Source organism: Erigeron canadensis, chromosome 2 (assembly GCF_010389155.1).
Source record: "Erigeron canadensis isolate Cc75 chromosome 2, C_canadensis_v1, whole genome shotgun sequence".
Lineage (NCBI taxonomy): Eukaryota > Viridiplantae > Streptophyta > Magnoliopsida > Asterales > Asteraceae > Erigeron > Erigeron canadensis.
The window spans coordinates 31309648-31326972 of NC_057762.1; the positions used below are offsets into that span (position 1 = coordinate 31309648).

At 33.7% G+C, this 17325-nt stretch overlaps 2 protein-coding genes across 2 annotated transcripts; both read right to left on the reverse strand.

The window, feature by feature from the left end:
- Window positions 1–1035: 1035 nt before the first annotated feature.
- Window positions 1036–6075, reverse strand: LOC122588942 (single-stranded DNA-binding protein WHY2, mitochondrial). The gene is made up of 8 exons (XM_043761161.1): window positions 5890–6075; window positions 4975–5039; window positions 4776–4876; window positions 4293–4385; window positions 3945–4039; window positions 3490–3557; window positions 2483–2571; window positions 1036–1456 (listed from the first exon to the last, which is right to left on the reverse strand). Exons 1-8 carry the CDS (start codon window positions 5943–5945, stop codon window positions 1337–1339), a joined length of 687 nt encoding a protein of 228 aa, XP_043617096.1. The 5' UTR covers window positions 5946–6075; the 3' UTR covers window positions 1036–1336.
- Window positions 6076–10488: 4413 nt separating this feature from the next.
- Window positions 10489–16599, reverse strand: LOC122587090 (phytochrome-associated serine/threonine-protein phosphatase). The gene is made up of 10 exons (XM_043759165.1): window positions 16329–16599; window positions 14878–15024; window positions 14705–14772; window positions 14072–14129; window positions 12933–13043; window positions 12796–12846; window positions 12492–12635; window positions 11995–12090; window positions 11708–11779; window positions 10489–10830 (listed from the first exon to the last, which is right to left on the reverse strand). The coding sequence occupies exons 1-10, from the start codon at window positions 16407–16409 to the stop codon at window positions 10747–10749; spliced, it is 912 nt and encodes a 303-aa protein (XP_043615100.1). The 5' UTR covers window positions 16410–16599; the 3' UTR covers window positions 10489–10746.
- Between the last annotated feature and the right edge of the window lie 726 nt (window positions 16600–17325).

Genomic DNA, 17325 nt, shown 5'->3' on the forward strand with positions numbered 1-17325 from the left:
ATCTTTTCTTTAAAAATTAGGCTGATTTGTTCTTTTCCCCTTTTTTTTCCTTTCTTCATTAACAAAAATAGGGTTAATGTGGAAGTGATGATGGAGGTTTGGGAAGGTGAAGAACGATAAGAGGAATAAATTCGCTAAAAGTGATTAGACGCATGCATAATCCCCACTGCAAGTGAAGAGATTAACTTAATTTTTCTAAGTAGGAAGATTAATATTTTACGCTCCACCGACTTGATCGCAACACCAAATAACGTTTGGGGCAAAATAGGTTAACGTGGCAACATGGTAGTGTACATGTTCAACAACTAAAATGCACATGGTACTATGGTAGTGTACATGCTAACATGCTAATGTATATGTTCAACAAAAATAAAATACATAACTTTTTTAAATATTTTAAAAGGATCCAAACAATTTCTTCAATCGTGAAGATCTAGTAAATTATCCGAGTGTCCAATACCATAGACAATACTCTTTTTTTCCGTTTGAATTTCTAAATGATTGACTTATAAACTGATAACAAAAAAAACTCAATTAAAGATGATGATCAAAAGTCAAACTCATCAACTTTACTAGTAAAATTAACTTTTAACTTTAAAGAATCTCAATCTAAATAACGTAGAACCAACCAATGTTTTTTATATAATGAAATATATTGGAATATGATATGATTTGCTAAAAATGTCTTGCTTAAATGACCGAAAGTCGTAACTATAAATTACTAACAAGTGTAAGCTTGTAACTAAATACATTATTTTCAGATAATATGATTTGGTGACTCGACTTCTTGATAACAACTGACAAAACATAAAAAACACGATGCAATACAATAGAATACCAGTTAGATTTCTCATATGCGCATCTTAGCAACTGCTGGTCTTTCACATTCTCAATGAGCCTCTTCAAAATTGCTGGAGATTATGTATAATGGATTAATGGGTCATTATTCATGAATCCAAAATGAACCCCAAACCAATAACTTACTCAATTGGGTTCTATTGCTAATGGAAACTGATATGGAACAAAAAAACTGAATTAGATGTGAAAAGAACATAATATATAGTAAGAGCCAGTTTCATTACCAAAGATACACTTGTAGTATATCTTTCATAAAATACCAGCACCATACAAAAAGGTAATGAATCCTTAGTCACAAAAGTTTAAGTGTAAGTACATTTAGAAGTTAATCCTACAGCCAAAGTCACCACATCAAGTCCAACCGTTTCTAGACAATGTAACCCAAACACACTATCGACATTGAACATACGATACCCCTTTCAAGCCTATGCAGAATAATTTTACTTCTGCCACCTGATAGAGGAAGGGCAGAAAAGCATCACCTATCCCACTCAGAAGTTGCTGCTAGTTGTGGGTGTATCTTTGGAAAATCCTTGCCGATACTATCTGAGGTCTGGTTGGTGCTATGTGCCCATCCCATTATGTGAGGCAAAGCATACTGCATTTCAAATTCAACAAACAGTAAAATTAAAGAGTTAAATCACTTTTTTTTGCTGCAAACAAAGAAGCAAACACGGATATTTGATTCAACATTGTATGTGCTTGAGTTTTTCTCTTTTTTTTTGAACGCCTGCTTGAGTTCTCCTTGTCACGTCAAACATTTGTCAAATCGAGAAATGGATATTTGTCAAATAGAGAAGTAGAAAGATGGGTTGGGTCAAGACTCAAGAGTCAATCGAGTTATGAATGAAGAGGTCAAGTTCTTGATCATTCAAAAGAGGTTGCAGGTCTAGAGGGTGGTTCAACCCACGGACCCTTTTGGGGCTTTGGTAAATCTAAATTTCATACTACAAAGTACAAACAGATATTTTGACAAAAGAAGTGTGAATATTTAAAACGAACGACTAAGAAAGTTGTATAGATAGGACTTTGGGTGACTTTCAAATTTCAACCCCATTTGACCCATGAAACCCAATCTTCATTTATCTTATTTTCTTAATTTGACCCGTTTAAGACAATGCACAACCCAAATTGAACCATCCATAATATGGCTTATTGGCTTGGAATACCAAGCTCGAGATGTATTTTGTTTTTATATTTGTGGTACTATTCTTTACACCTACAGCAAGGGAACATGCTTATATATACAGTATATGTATCAGCAAAGCCTGGGAGTACGAAGAGTGCACTATGAGTCAAAATCCGTCCAGGTCAAATCAAGTCATGTCAGTTTTTCTTCTTTAATTTAGCAAATAACCACCATCAAGTATGATTGCAAAAAAAGCAATAAATACAATTATCTAACTTTTTGGATAAAGGAATATCGAAATAGCAAGTTGTGTATATATGAGTATGCTACGGATGACTTTCAAACCGTTTGACTCATTTCCTTTTTAGCCAACTTTCATTAGCAATAAATAGCCCAAAAAAACTCATTTTCATCTTGATGGTTCATTTTGACTTCTCTATATATTATAGAGAATAAAAAAACTTAATTTAATCAGAGTTGTCTTTGAAGACATACAGTGAAAGCAGACCGCATAACTGCAAACTCTGCTGTAGATACAGGAACTGTTATGTATTCATTGGTTTGCAATATTTTGTTTGTCACACCTGCAAAGAAATGAAAAAAAAAATGTAAGACGATTTTCCTCCATATAGCTTCAACTTATCTGTAAATAATGTGAAAAGCAAACACAAAGTCATTTTCAAGTAATTGTTGAATCATAAATATAACAAATGAAAAAAATGCATTAATTTGAAGTCCAACTATTAATCAAATGTTCAATTATTGTTGACAAAATGTAGGATTGTTTTAGACTACAGCAAAAAGCATTAATGATTTAGAAAACATCAGGAACAGCCAAATAGGTAACTTTAGCTTAAAATTTGCCAAAAAGATAAAAGCCAGAAATGTTGTTGGATATCCAAAAACAAGAAGAGAACTTTATGAGCAGAGGTGGCAAATAGGTTGGGTCAGACAGGTTGGGTAATGTGCAAAACAGGATTGGATTGATATAGGTCATTTGTAGTTGCAACTAAAAATGGTGCAGGTTGACCTGCTAAACTAATTTAACCATATTCTAGAAAAAAGTTAAAAATAATTAATAAGTTACGATTATATAGATCTCTGATAAATAATGTAAGAGGTGGTATTTTTCCATGCATTAAAAATAAACTTTGGACGTCTTTCACCTTGTTCAAGCCATTTGGACGTATATAGGTCTTTGATTAACAATATAAGAGGATGTACATTTATATGCATTAACAATAGACTTTGGACAACTTCGACCCCGTTCAACCCATTTGAGCTGTTCCACTCTTAGAGACGTTTTTAAGTGTGATCCTTTCGAGATTAAACACAGCCCGAATACAGTTCGAATGGACTTATTAATAAGTACATGGATTGTAACTGCCACATCTATTTGTGAGTTAAAGTGAATAGAACAACAACGTGCAAGTACTGATGAGAATTCAATAATCTTAAACTAAGCACACGAGTACACGACAAAGAAAGGACATATAACCTACTTAAAGAGATGAAATAACCATCTGCCATTGGCTTAATCGTTAAGCTTTTCTTCACTTGACCTGCATCCCTGTACATCAGATTCTCTGGTTAAGCACAATACATGAGAATGAGCTAGAAACAGAAAAATGCACACCAAAGAAATGTCTGCTAATGCACCCTCTAATACTTTACTCCACCAATGAAAGGAACCATAGAGAAGCAACAGCTAAGTTTGTCTAATTGCAACGTTATGTGCTAAAGAAGATATACAAAATCCACAACATTAGATAAGAATCTATAGCATACTGAAAAACTTTGCATATTCAAGAGTAGCAGTCAAAAGATGAGTTTTTACTTGCAATTGACATAGCATTTCGAATTGGCAGGGCACAAAGTTCAAAATGATAATGAAAGTAGATCCAAGCACGGAAAGGAAAAGTGATTTCAAGATATATCACAAGCAACTACAGATTACCTTGACTTCATTGATGGATCATGGAGGAACTCACAAGAATCTCCGGGACCCAAACTTATGAACGATCCAACTTCTGTCACTGATAATGCAAACAACTACGCAACATATAACTGGTTAGGTTATAACTGGTTAGGTGACACGAAACTGGTATATAAATGACATATCGGTTGATTTTTTTCTTAGTTGTTTAAAAGATAGTTGATAAGCTTATATACAATTAATACTAGACTTTAAAACTACATTTTTCACAGGAAATATAATGTATAAAAAGAGCAAACATATCTTATTGGTAGGTTTCAGCAGATGGTAAGATGTAAGAAGCCTATATGCAGTTGCATAGCAAGTTACCTGTTTTTTTTCTGAATCATATTTGCGCTCGCCGATAGCAGGTCGGAACGTCAGCATAATTACACCACGTCGATCTACCTTTGTATAACCGGACTATGTATAAACAAAGTTCCCGGTCAAAACTTGTCCACAGTGTTTGTAAAGCATAAAATCTAATAAAGTATTGTTTGCAGATAACTAGATTGTAGTTGAATGAAATTTTGTAATCAATAGTTGACCACATATTTTTATATAAAAACTCAAAACTTTGGGAAAATGCCAGGTATCATGTTAACCCAACCTCACACCACTCATTAAAGCCCGGGGAAAGAGCTTAGCCATTTTAACCGTTATGCAAACCATCTGATCTACCCATTTTGCCGCCTCTAGTTTGAACTACGAGTATATTATATAACACAATGAACATTTTACCAAAAAAGAACAACTTTCCAACACTTATGCTAGCATTATTATACACAGTAAAAGATGGGTGGCAGATCATACATCCATTTTACTAAAAGTAGGAAGAACAGGGGCAGCAGATAGTGCAGCCCTGCCCTTGAAAACTGCATAGTCCGCAAATACACGAGGGGCGAAACTTTTCCCTGAAAACTCAAAAGAAGATCCAACCTATAGTCAGTTTCATCCAGATTACCATAAAAATAATATATAAAACAAGACAGAAGAGTGAACTGGAGCAGACCATCAGAACCATAACTTTGTCTGGCAGTAGAAATTTCAGCAGATCTACTCTGGAAAAACTTATTCCTGAATCAACATGCATCAAAATGTTTACTTGGTGAACAGTTACAAATATATAAGATTAAAAACTTGAAGCCATGCAAAATCAAATACATTGCATACTTATACTAATGTCTTTTCATCATTGGAAAAAGCTTAAAGTCGTGAAATGAAAGCTCCAAGCTTTCCTCCTAACCAACAACCCAATAAGTGTTTTTGAAAAAAATTATGGGAGATTTCTATTTGAATGCATTTTCGGCTTTTCCATGAAAAATTTCTGGAGAGCATCAGACTTTTCAAGTTTTAGGCTTTTCCATGAAAACGTGTCTGGAAAGCATCAGGACTTTTCTATAGCTAAACAAACACTTGGCTTTCAAGTTTTGTAATCTCTGCACCGAAATCCATCTATATAATTTTGTTTCTTTATTCTCAAACTATATTCTACCAAAAAAAGATTATTTCCCGAAAACTCCAACCGGCCGATACCAAACCCTCCAACCTCATTACTGCTAAATACTGCTATTTTACGATTCCGCTGCGTTTACCTTAAAAGGGTACTTACTAAAAACCTTGATTCCACTAAACTCCCTTAATTTTTATAGTTTTATCTATAATTCTTATTCTTTACATCAATGACATCAATCAATCTACTTTACTCAAACAAATCACCTTAAAAAAATAAAATAAAAATAAAAAACCTTTTTAGGGTTTAACAATATTTAGGCCCATACAACTGCCAGAACATCCATAAATTAAATACTATACACACATCATTGATATATGAATGAATATAAATAATATATATGGACAATATCTATAAGGAAAATAAACATTTTGGGAACTGATCAAAGGAAAAATTAAGAGTATTAATTTGTACCCAGATTTAAGAAAGTGAGAAAGCTTGAGCATGGCAGCAGGTCTTGCAGGGTTCATGATGTACTCCTCTGCGTGTGCGTGTGTGTGTGTGTGTGTTTTGGGGGTAATGTTGACACAATAGGGTTTAAGGCGCCAATGTGATAGTGATATTTTTGGGACTGTTTTAAATACTTTTATGCTGTGTTCAGTTTCCATACAGAAAGAAAAGAAAAGAATATAAAAGGTTATAAAATAATTTGTCATCTTGAATTTATTGTTAGTGAAAAAGATTAACTTAAAAATCCTCTTAAAATTATAAAAACTTGACATATGTATCCATTAATTCTTTTTACTAATTTTGTTTCAAAGATTTTTCACGTGTCATCATTTAATAGTTAAAAGATTTTTAGACTATTTTGTTAAAAGGATTAATCATTATTCTTATTATAATGATAAAAATGAAATCATTTTTTATGTGATTTGGAAATAAGATAACGTTATTTTCATTTTTTTTTCCTTTTTAATTTGAACTAAAAAACATAGTGTTAAGATCATAAGGAATAAGGCTGTAACATCAAAAGATTTTAAGGTAAAAGAAATTAAACCACTTTTATAGTTTTAACATTAAATTAATTTCCTAGTATTTTATTTTTGGATATGGGGTTAGTTTAGTTGGAACTTTAGCGGATAGCAGGTATTTTAATACCAAGAAAATCATATGGGACGTGGCATCTCCAAAGAGTGTCAGCCCTCTTTTTCTTTTGAGTCACCTCCCACTTCACTCATTCTTCTTCTTCTTCTTCTTCACTTCATGCATTCTTCTTGCTTTCACTAAATCAAAGTTTAATCTTCCAAGCCCAAGGTAAAAATCAAAATAATAATCATCATTAACAACTCTTATCAACCAAGATTAAAAGTTAGGGTTTGTGGATTTGTGGTGGAGGTGGCCGAAAATTTAAGAGGAAAAAGGGGAAGAAATTGTGTATTGAAAACCCTAAGTAATTGTCTTCTTTGTTGAGGTAAGGAATTTCTCCAATTTAGCTTTATCTTTTCTTTTGAAATTAGGGTTCATGAAGGAACCCAAATTTGGGGTTTTGCTAGAAATTGGATTGTGGTTAATTTTTCCCCAATTCCTTAGTTAACTTAGTTGTCATTGAGTTATATAATGTGTTTGATTATGAAATTGATAAGTTCTTGTGATAATTTGGGTTTATGAAAAAAGATGAGTTTTTCTAGTTATTGAAATAATGATGAAAATGGTAGAATGAGCTACCTAGTGTTATTGTATGAATGAAAGTAACTCAATGACAAATGGGTTGGGTTTTGGGTTTGGAAAAGGCTAGTAATTGTGCATGATTAGATTAAGCTAGTCAAATTGTGAGTGAAAGCTTATGCATTTTATGATATGATCATAGGTTGAGCTTGTTGAGCATTATTGTTTAGCTTTGTTGTCTTTGTTGCGGAGGAGGTGAGTATACTTGCATACCTTTGTGTATACGTTGGGTCAATTACCATGAGATGTGAATGTTCCAAGCATGGTAATTGATTTGGCGTTTAGCCCATGTGGGGCATTGTTTATGAGGCCTAAGAACCTCCGGGGCCTAAGAACCCCGATAGTTGATCGAATGAGGCCTAAGAACCTCCGGTGGCCTAAGAACCCCGATAGATGATCATGATTATGTTGTTTAGCTTATATGGATCCATATATGTATTTGATAGTGTGCAAAGTGAACATGTAAATGTGACACGACGGTGTCATAGGTTACATGTGAAAGTCTTTGCACTTGCCTTCTTTCGTATTCGTAAATGTATGCAAGCATATTCACTAAGCCTTTGCTTATATTTTAGTTGTTTACACTTTTATGGGTGGTTCCGGAAGAAGGAACTAGTGTTGTTGAATTGAAGAAAATTGAATTAGAGCTTGAAGTAAATTTTGGAAGTTCGTGAAGGTATTTAGGTCATCCTTAGATGGATGACGATCTTTTGGTTTAGTTACCTAGTTGTCCTTCTCCTTTGGCTCTTAGTACATTTTGGTGTAATGGTCCTATTTCTTGTTGAATTATGTAAATGAGCAGGTGCAAAACTGTTATAAAGTTGTAAAGTTGAAATTTGGACGAAAATTGTGTCAATTTGGGTAAATGGCCCGTTTGGTGGTGTTCATGGGTTTTGAAACTAACTATTGTTGTGTGATAGTCAAAATGTGTTTATAATGTTGTTAGAAACTTTCAGAATGTAGTTTCGAAGTTCATTGAGTCATGGTAAGGATTGCAAGATGGTTCAAGTGTCAAAAATGGATTAGGGTTGCTGATCAGGTAGCCCACTGCGGCGCAGTGGGGGTGGTTTCACCCACTGCGGCGCAGTGGGATTCCTTGTCCTTATTTTCAGTTCCTCCCACTGCAGCGCAGTGGGAGAGTGTCAAACCCACTGCGGCGCAGTGGGACTTCTTCTCTTTTTGTTCCGAGGATTTCCACTGCGGCGCAGTGGGGAGTTCTCGACCCACTGCGGCGTAGTGGGTTATATATAAAAATAAAAAAAAATCTTACATTTTCGGTTTATCGAGTCGGGTCCTTTCAAAGGCCTTGTCTTTCCCACGCACGTCCAAAAAGCACCAAGAACGCCTTTGGAACACCGGCTACACCGCCCTCAGGGGCGTTCCATACAAAAAAAAACTTCCCCCATTCGATTTTGGACGCCAACTTTACTCCTTCTCTCTTTGATCTCACCCACATTGAAGCTTCATCATTGGTGTTTTAAATGGTCAAATTAAAAGGCCTAGTTCTTGCTTTGGACTACATTGTTGAAAATGACCAATTTGGTCCAAAAGCCCATGGAGCACAAAGTAAAATCATATGGGTTTTGCATCTCCAGTAGAGACTCCGCAGGTGGCCACTTTTATTCTCTCATTTTTTTTTTCTTCTTTCTTTTTCTTCCGTTTCTCCCTTCTTTTTTTTTTCTTTATCAATTATCATCCTCCTAAACAAAAACAATAGACAGGTTTAATTTCATCAATGATTTCATCTGAAATTTTGGGGGTTTCGATCAAGCTAAAAATGATTCATCTTGAGTAACAAGATATGTAAACGATATGGACATGGAATACAAGAAAAAAAATTCCGCCTATCTTCATATGTATATGTTCCCTTCATCTAGTCTAATTTATAAATACTATTGGGACATTACTACGTTTACTTTGCTGAAGTTAGTTAAAATTAGATATATCGCATTTATAGGATTGTTACAAAATCAGTAGGTACCGTTTTGAGTCCATGAGAAGTTACTTGATCTTTATCTATTGTCAATGACATTATCTAATTAGTTATGTATGTAAATTTATTTGTACATATGGTGGACGCACGTAAAGTGTTTGATGAAAATGGTTTTGTTGTTGGAATACTACATAGTATACGGATATGAAAAGCTGGAGTAATTGATGATGCGGGCACCTTGTTTGATGAAATGCCCAACGAGATTGTTTGATCCTGTTGTCATACATACATCTAGATATCTTATTTTGTGTCATGTTTAGACCGTGATTTTTTACCATGTACACCACAGATATTTTGACCAAATTGGGAATTTTTTAAAAAGTAATCCAAAGCAAGACTCATCCCATATTCCCATCCCTTTAAATTTGACTATGTACGTAAATTTTCCAAAAAAATATATATATAAGTTATGGATAATGATTAACTTCCTAAAATATATACCTAAAATCCGCTTAATATGTAGAAAAAATTAAGGAATAAAATTAAGAAAGAGATTTAGTAAAATACACTTGTAACATTCTTGTAGTTTTAGAGAATTTTTAAGCTAACATTAATCATTTTCCATAACGTATATATACTAATGTAGTTACAGACTAAACTCGCCATCCCACATCCACAAAACAGACGATCCACATTTTCTAAATCTTCCTCACACTGCACGCAAAACCCTTTACCAAAATTACAATTATGATTGGTAATTCCTCTAAAGTCGGGATGCGATCCATGTCGCTACTGTTCACATAAAAAAATTAAACTTCAAAGGTACCCATTGACACAAAGAAAGAACATACCTATTACTGTGATTCCGTAGGAAATATTTAACTACTTTAACCGTCATATCAGTAATGGGATTCTAATTATTTGGCGATAAAATCGATGCTAGAATTATACATACTTTTACATAAAGTTAATATATATATATTGGGAGAATTACATTAAATAGTATATTTATCTGGCTTTTCTCAAATTGTATATAGTTAGCTTATTTTGATAATAATCAGACCATATACAGTATTTTATTTTATGATCCCCTCAATGCTTCATTGAGTTTTTGTACGATCGCCCTCACACATTCACATGTCATGTAAAGGTGTTTTACATGGAACTCATCTTTTAGTATAACATAGCACTAAACTGAGACACGAAAAAACAAAAGACGGAGTATGCTTAAGCCTCTCTGTTCCTGCCACTCTGCCAGTGTGTCAATCATATGAATTGGTTGGACCATATATTATTGTTTGATCACTTCTCTGTTTTAGTGCTTCGCCTTCGACCCAGGACAAACTTTGTGCCTTGTGGTCGATGGGTTGACTTAAACGAAATGACATCACCTGGATTTCTAAAAAGCAGTGGGATTACTATCAAGCTCCAATGGAAGTTCCTCAAATTTTAATCAAAAGTCAAACCATAGAGCAATTACATTACAGTCTACTACCAGAATATCAACAACACATGAATATGATTGATTATGTAACACAATAAACAAGCAATGGAACTTGTAAACAAAAACCAATTACTGAAAATGCAATCTGTTTTCTCCATCATCATTGCACAATATTCAGCACCACCCACCATTTTTCTTCTGCCTTTCTCCTTTCCCAACAGAAACTACTTTACAAAAAGTAAGGTACCCCTGTCCTTGGACCTCTCATCTGATTGTTTTCCTCAGTTTCTGTGAAGAACTTTACCTCTCTCTCCTGTTTATATCATCAGTCAATTAGCTTAAAACAGAACGGAGAAACAGAACATGTTAAGCCATCAAATATTGTGCCCACCCAAAAAAATACTAAACATACTCCAGCAATTTTATGTGGCAAGATGATATGACATAATAAAAGAATAAAGTAATCAAGCAACACAACATATGTGACACACTGTCATGCTATTCATAGGAAGATAAGCTTTTGACACAGTACTCGCACTTACAGCAGGCTCATAAGGGGTAATATGGATTTCTATTTTGGAAGTGATGATATTGGTGTAACTTGAATGGTAGATAAACACATGTATTTCAATGAATCTATTTGACTTCTGGAGTTCTGGCAAACTAATCAATTAAATTTACATACTTTCACACCAGTTATGATCTTTTTAACCTATTTTGGGAGACCTTTGAATAAAATGATATCTTCCTAATTATATTTCTAACAACAAACACATGGCATCATTGTGTGGCATTGGGATATTATTAGGCTAAAGCTGAATCATTTCTCACTTTTAGACAATTAAAGTTTTATACACTTGATTATTTTATTTCATTTATAATTATATATTCATAAAAGCACATTGACACTCTTTTCTACAGCCAGGTTTATTACTTCCTCATCCGTAAATAGCATATAATCAACTTAAAAACCCATATCCAAACACTCCCTAAGCTTGATGGTGTTAAATATCATTATCTCATTTGCTCCCACCATGCACATCTTACCCAACGTATGTAATTAAAAACTTTCAAGTATCCCTTTCCCGAAAGAGTACTTTCCTATGGATACCACCAAGCGAAGCTTTCAAAGAACAACTAAATAATGCCAAATATCAACATTCAAGTTACTTCTGGGCAGCAGAAAGTACCATATTCTCACTAAAGCTCAATATTGAAGCCACATTGCCACACCGGTAACAGTAATTTGGTGCAGACCAAACCTGCATGATCAAGAATGAGAAATTAAAAGGGGAAGTAAGTAGGAGTGGGAAATTCAACCCATTTCTAGTTAGGTTTCTTATCTAACTAGAAGTGTTACTCTAAAAATAATCAGTTTTGGCATGCTACCCAACCCATCCGTCAGTTTTGACACCTTTAGCAGTGACAGAAGTGCATGCAAGAAACAGAATTCAGAAGGAAAAAAAAGGAAACTTACAGTTACAAGTCCTTTATCTTGAAACATGTACTTTAAACCTTCTTGAACAAGTTGGTGCGCACGGCAAACTAAATCAAGCTTGTTGATGTGATTGAACTGAAACATAGAACATGTAGAAGGTAACTAACCAGCTTGAAAAAGAAAGTCAACTATCATATATCGTGTATGTTATTTCTTCCCAAAACAACCATTCTGCTTGCCAAATGCAAATCATATTTCACTATGTCTGGTGCTTTCGGGCACCAACTTTTACTTAACTGATAAACAATCACCCGGCATACTGACATAGTTACACTTTGGTCAAAATATCTAAACAAAGATTGCAATACTTTGTGGTTTCAACCACCAAAACAATTGTTGCATTGCAGACAAAATAACGAATAGTATTAACTTTCACTCAAACCACAGTGTATTTCAGCATTTTTACAAAGCACAATGCCACAATGCTTGGTTTGGGACAACGTTGTTAAAACAATATCCATATCATCTTTCTTTACCTCTGATGTAACTCTGGATCCAAATAGCCACCCGGCTCCACGAGGACTGACTGCCCATGTTTCGATGTCTTCAGGGTCACTCCACATCAAGTCACAAAATGGTCCTTCGTGGGGGATCTCACAATTCCGTTCTATAACTCTAATCTGAAAAAAATCAGATTTAAAGAGAAAAATCAAAGAAAAAAAAATATAAGGCAGGTCCACGGAGTTTTGGATCGCGATTAGATAGCAGCCAACACAAGAACCTAGAATAATTTAATATATTTTAATACACACACACATAATGGAGCACAGCAAATCACACCTGGTCAACAGTCCTAATGTCAGGTGAAAGACCACCATGGACGCATAATACCTGTCAAACCAGGGGCAATATATGAATATGATAAATATATACAGAGATAAATGGATAAACGAGATAACACAGAAAGTGAGGCATACAGTTCCATCTATTATTGCTGACAATGTTAGATAATCGAAAACGTCTGTGCAATATCTCCATGCATTAGCATTCCCATACTTTCTTTGGCATTCATCATAGAACCCATAGACCTACAGAAATTTTCATATACAAATTAAAAGAAGTGATTATAGATCAGCAAGCCAGTCTAATATATCATACCATCCGAAGTATCTAGAAACAATTACTGTTATTAACGTAGCCCAATATTCTGAAATCAGAGTTCCTTGCTTAACTTTCACTTATACTTTTCTTCCTTTCTTTTCTTTATATATATATATATGTGTTCATATATTTCCTATGCCACATATGCTTAATAAGGCAAAGTTTTTGCTAACCATAACTCTTGGAGCCACGAGTAAGAGTACAACTTCCAACCACCAGATCCTTGTAATTGCTTAACAGCTAAAATTAGAGTAATCTTAACAGTCAGATGATTATGATTGGATAATAAACAAACTGTTTCTAAAAACCAACCACCTCATGGTGGTTATGAAAGTTATCCTCTTGGAAGTAACCCTTAGAACTATGGTTAACAAAACCATAAAAAAAACACAAATTCCCAGATATACAGCCTCGAAGGAAGTTTTATGAAGCTCAGTTTCCGCGCCATATTACACAAACCACATGTAGCGGACTAGCATCTCCTTATCTCAAATTTAAACTACTTAATGTATCCTTTCTAATGTTGAAACTTAATCGTGTTGAAAGATATAGTAAAATAAATTAAAAAATTAAAAACTTCTGCTAAAGACGACAAATAAATTGTTGATAAGCACTGAAGAGTTTGATCATGTTCTATATTACAACCATATCTCTATTTATCTAAAGACTAAACCTGAAGTTTCCCTCTCATTCACTATTGAATCATTGATCTGGAAGTTTTTGTGAAATAAAGTATTCTAGATTTATGTACATATGTTAGCCTGTTAAGGACAGCAAACAATTTAAGATGTCCTAGAATTATGCGGAAATATTATTCTGCAATAAGAAGTTGAGAACAGTAGAACACAAACTACATTAGGATATTCATTCACATAAAGCCTAGTTGCACAAATGAATTTCCAGTGTAAGACGCATAACAAACAAACACATTTGAAAGCATCATGCTCCCGGTTACCTGTGTTAATTGCCTGCTTTCGTGATTTCCACGTAAAAGAGTAATGTTTGCAGGGTATCTGCAAGCAATATAAACCAAGAAATTGATAAGTGACAGACAAAAGCACCACAACTTGTTAAATCCTGCAAATAAAAGCACACATAAGTATGAACTACACACTGAATAACCATTGATTAAATATTTTGATATTGTTCCCATTCAGTTCTTACCCACAAATTTAGAAAACTTAACTTGCAGTTCTTAAATCACCATGGATACTAGTCTCAAATCATATGAAGTAATAGCATCCTATACTCAACTTACTTTCACATAGGCAAAGGCCCAGTTGCTGTATTACTTAAAGATGTGGAAGCTCTTAATGAATGGTACATGTTCTAACTATCCATAAGAGAAGATTTTGAGATTCAATTCCCTTTTCGTTTATATTCCATCATAAATGCTTTGCATACGCATAAAAGTTGCATGTGAATGCCATCAATGCAATGAATACAACAGAGATTATGTTCACAAATAGTGGATAGGACATAGATATGTGCAGATGCACAAACAGTAAGTCATATATTAAGATGTCTAAATATGTGTGTATGCTAGGTAATAAAAAAGCAGATATCCTTTGTATACAATAACATATACCTTGCTTTTAGAAGTAAAAGTATTGTGAAAACTTCCAAACTGTTGTAACCACGGTCAACAAAATCGCCCTGCCAAGGAACACAAAGAGCTTCTAGAATACATATACAGTTGGATGATCTAAACGAGAGCATAAATAAGAAATGTGCTGATTTATTTATATAGCAAAAATTTACCATAAAAATGTAATTTGTCTCGGGCACATGACCTCCAGTCTGAAACAGCTTCATTAGATCATGGAACTGGCCATGAATATCACCGCAAACAGTAACTGGACTATTTACAGGCTGAACATTTGACTCTTCAATCAAGATATCTTTTACCTGAAAGTAAACAGACTTTTAGCTAGTAGTAGTAGTAGTATAGTACAGATTATAAGACAAGCCATTTTATAGGTCATACTCACTCCATTCCACCCATCATCCTAGTTATAATAAGAAAAATTCATTTTATACCCTTCTTCAGGTTATTATTACCTTCAATATACAAAAATCTCACTGGAAATGAGCATCAAATTTTTTTTTTTAAAAAAAAAAAAAGAAAGAAGAAGCTAAGAGACAGAACTAAAATTACGATTTACTGATTTAGTTCTAGTTATGTCATTTTGTGCAGCCAATAAGCTAGTCTCATGTGCTATATGTCCATGACTTTACGTAGTTGATATAATCATGTTTTAAACACTAAAATTCAATATTTAATAGAAAATTATAAGGTTCTGTTGCTGGGACAACTTTGTTAATCCCTGCCCAACGCTATGATGCACCTACTCATGCAAATCAAAACAGTTTGAAATGTGTAACCCCTGACAATGTCAAATCCTATAATCCCATAATAAATGAAGTACAGTATAGTATTAAATAATGGTAAAGATATTGGCTGCAGATCAACTCCGGGCAGTACATGTCTATAATCTAATGATAAGGACACACAATCAGCTTAAAAGAAACATAACAAACTCAAGACCTGATTATTTAAATTATACAATCTACAACTCTACGGACTATACATGTGAATCTGCTAATATTCTAGCGGATTCATCCAACATTTGGACTTGCAACGCCATTTCCATGTAAATCGTTATGCGTTCACGCATTTCTTAAACTCCCTTTCATTATTTGCAGCATTTGATCTATGTTTACATGCCATCAGCAGAAAATTCCAACTAAAAATCGTCCAACTAATGAACTAACAAGAAAATTACACATACGTAAACAGTTAATTCGTGATTGAAATCCTTCAACTCGTTCGATCTTCAGTTACTTCCCTTTTAACAACATCCTCTTATCATCAGACAACTTCTAGCATTCGAACTCAAGTTCAAAATATATATGAAAACATCCGCTTACTTCACATAATATTGAAACACATAAACAGCCTAGAATTGTTTCAATTAAAGATACTTCAATCAACAAAATTCATAGCATCCCAAAAATTAGGGTTTTTTTCTCCAATTCACTGAACTTACACACAAAAAAATAATATAAAATAATAATAATAATAATAATAACAAACAAAATAGTAATCAATTAAATTCCAGGAAATTATAACCCTAAACCTAATTAATCCATAAAAGAAACATATATATACATAGATATATATATATATTCATATATGTATATAGACGTACATATTCGCATAAAAGCTGCAATTCATCTTCGGACAAGTGCTGGCCTTCTTTGACCTTTGATAGCCACAGATCCAAATCCATTTGGTGTGTGAAAATACACCTTCAACTGTGTGTGGAAAATGAAATTTAGGGTTTGGGGAATTTGATCGATTTGTGAATCGACGGAGAAACACAGGACCGCCGACGAAATCTGTTTTTGCTGTTGGAAACAAAAAAATATGAGCTTTCTTTTTTGGGGGTTTGGGTAGATGTATATATGTATCGTCTATCTTCTATGTGTATATGCTTACTATTTATATTTATTTAGTATCAAAATGTTTCTTTCATAGTTTTTTCTAAAATTTATTTATCTATATCTAAAAATAAATGAACTTAAGTAGGGTTTCCATAATAAAAAAATGTTAGTTTAATGAATTAAGGGTGTTAATTTCATTTAAATCGACTTACACTGCTCAATTGTGCAGGTAACGATGACTTATCATATATGTTACTCCGTACATAAAAGCAATAATCAATGGCATGCCAACTTCCTTTAAAAAAAATTTAAAAATAATAAAACCATTCACGACATACCAAAAGGCAAAATTTTCATATTTTAAACTAAATGGCAAACAATAAGGCTGATACGATGAAAGATAGGATCACCGGATAAATATCAAAGTGACTGGGCAAAAATATGAGGGGTACTATATTATGATTAGGGACTTGCCATGCGAAGTCAAAAGTAATGACCAAGTACCGAGGGAACGTGGTAAAAGATAAAGTCTTTGTAATTGAAATCATGTATCAATAGTTCTTCGGAAAGAATAATCAAACACCCACAATGGAGTGTAATTGGATAGAAGTGTATGATGTAAGTTTTTGATTTTGTTTTTATCGGCAATCATAGTTATTTTTTTTCTCACTTTACTTCTTTTAAAACAAAAGCAAACCCACCCTTTTGTTTGGTAGATCCCGTATCTAGACTTCATGAATTACAAGATGAAAACATTCGACG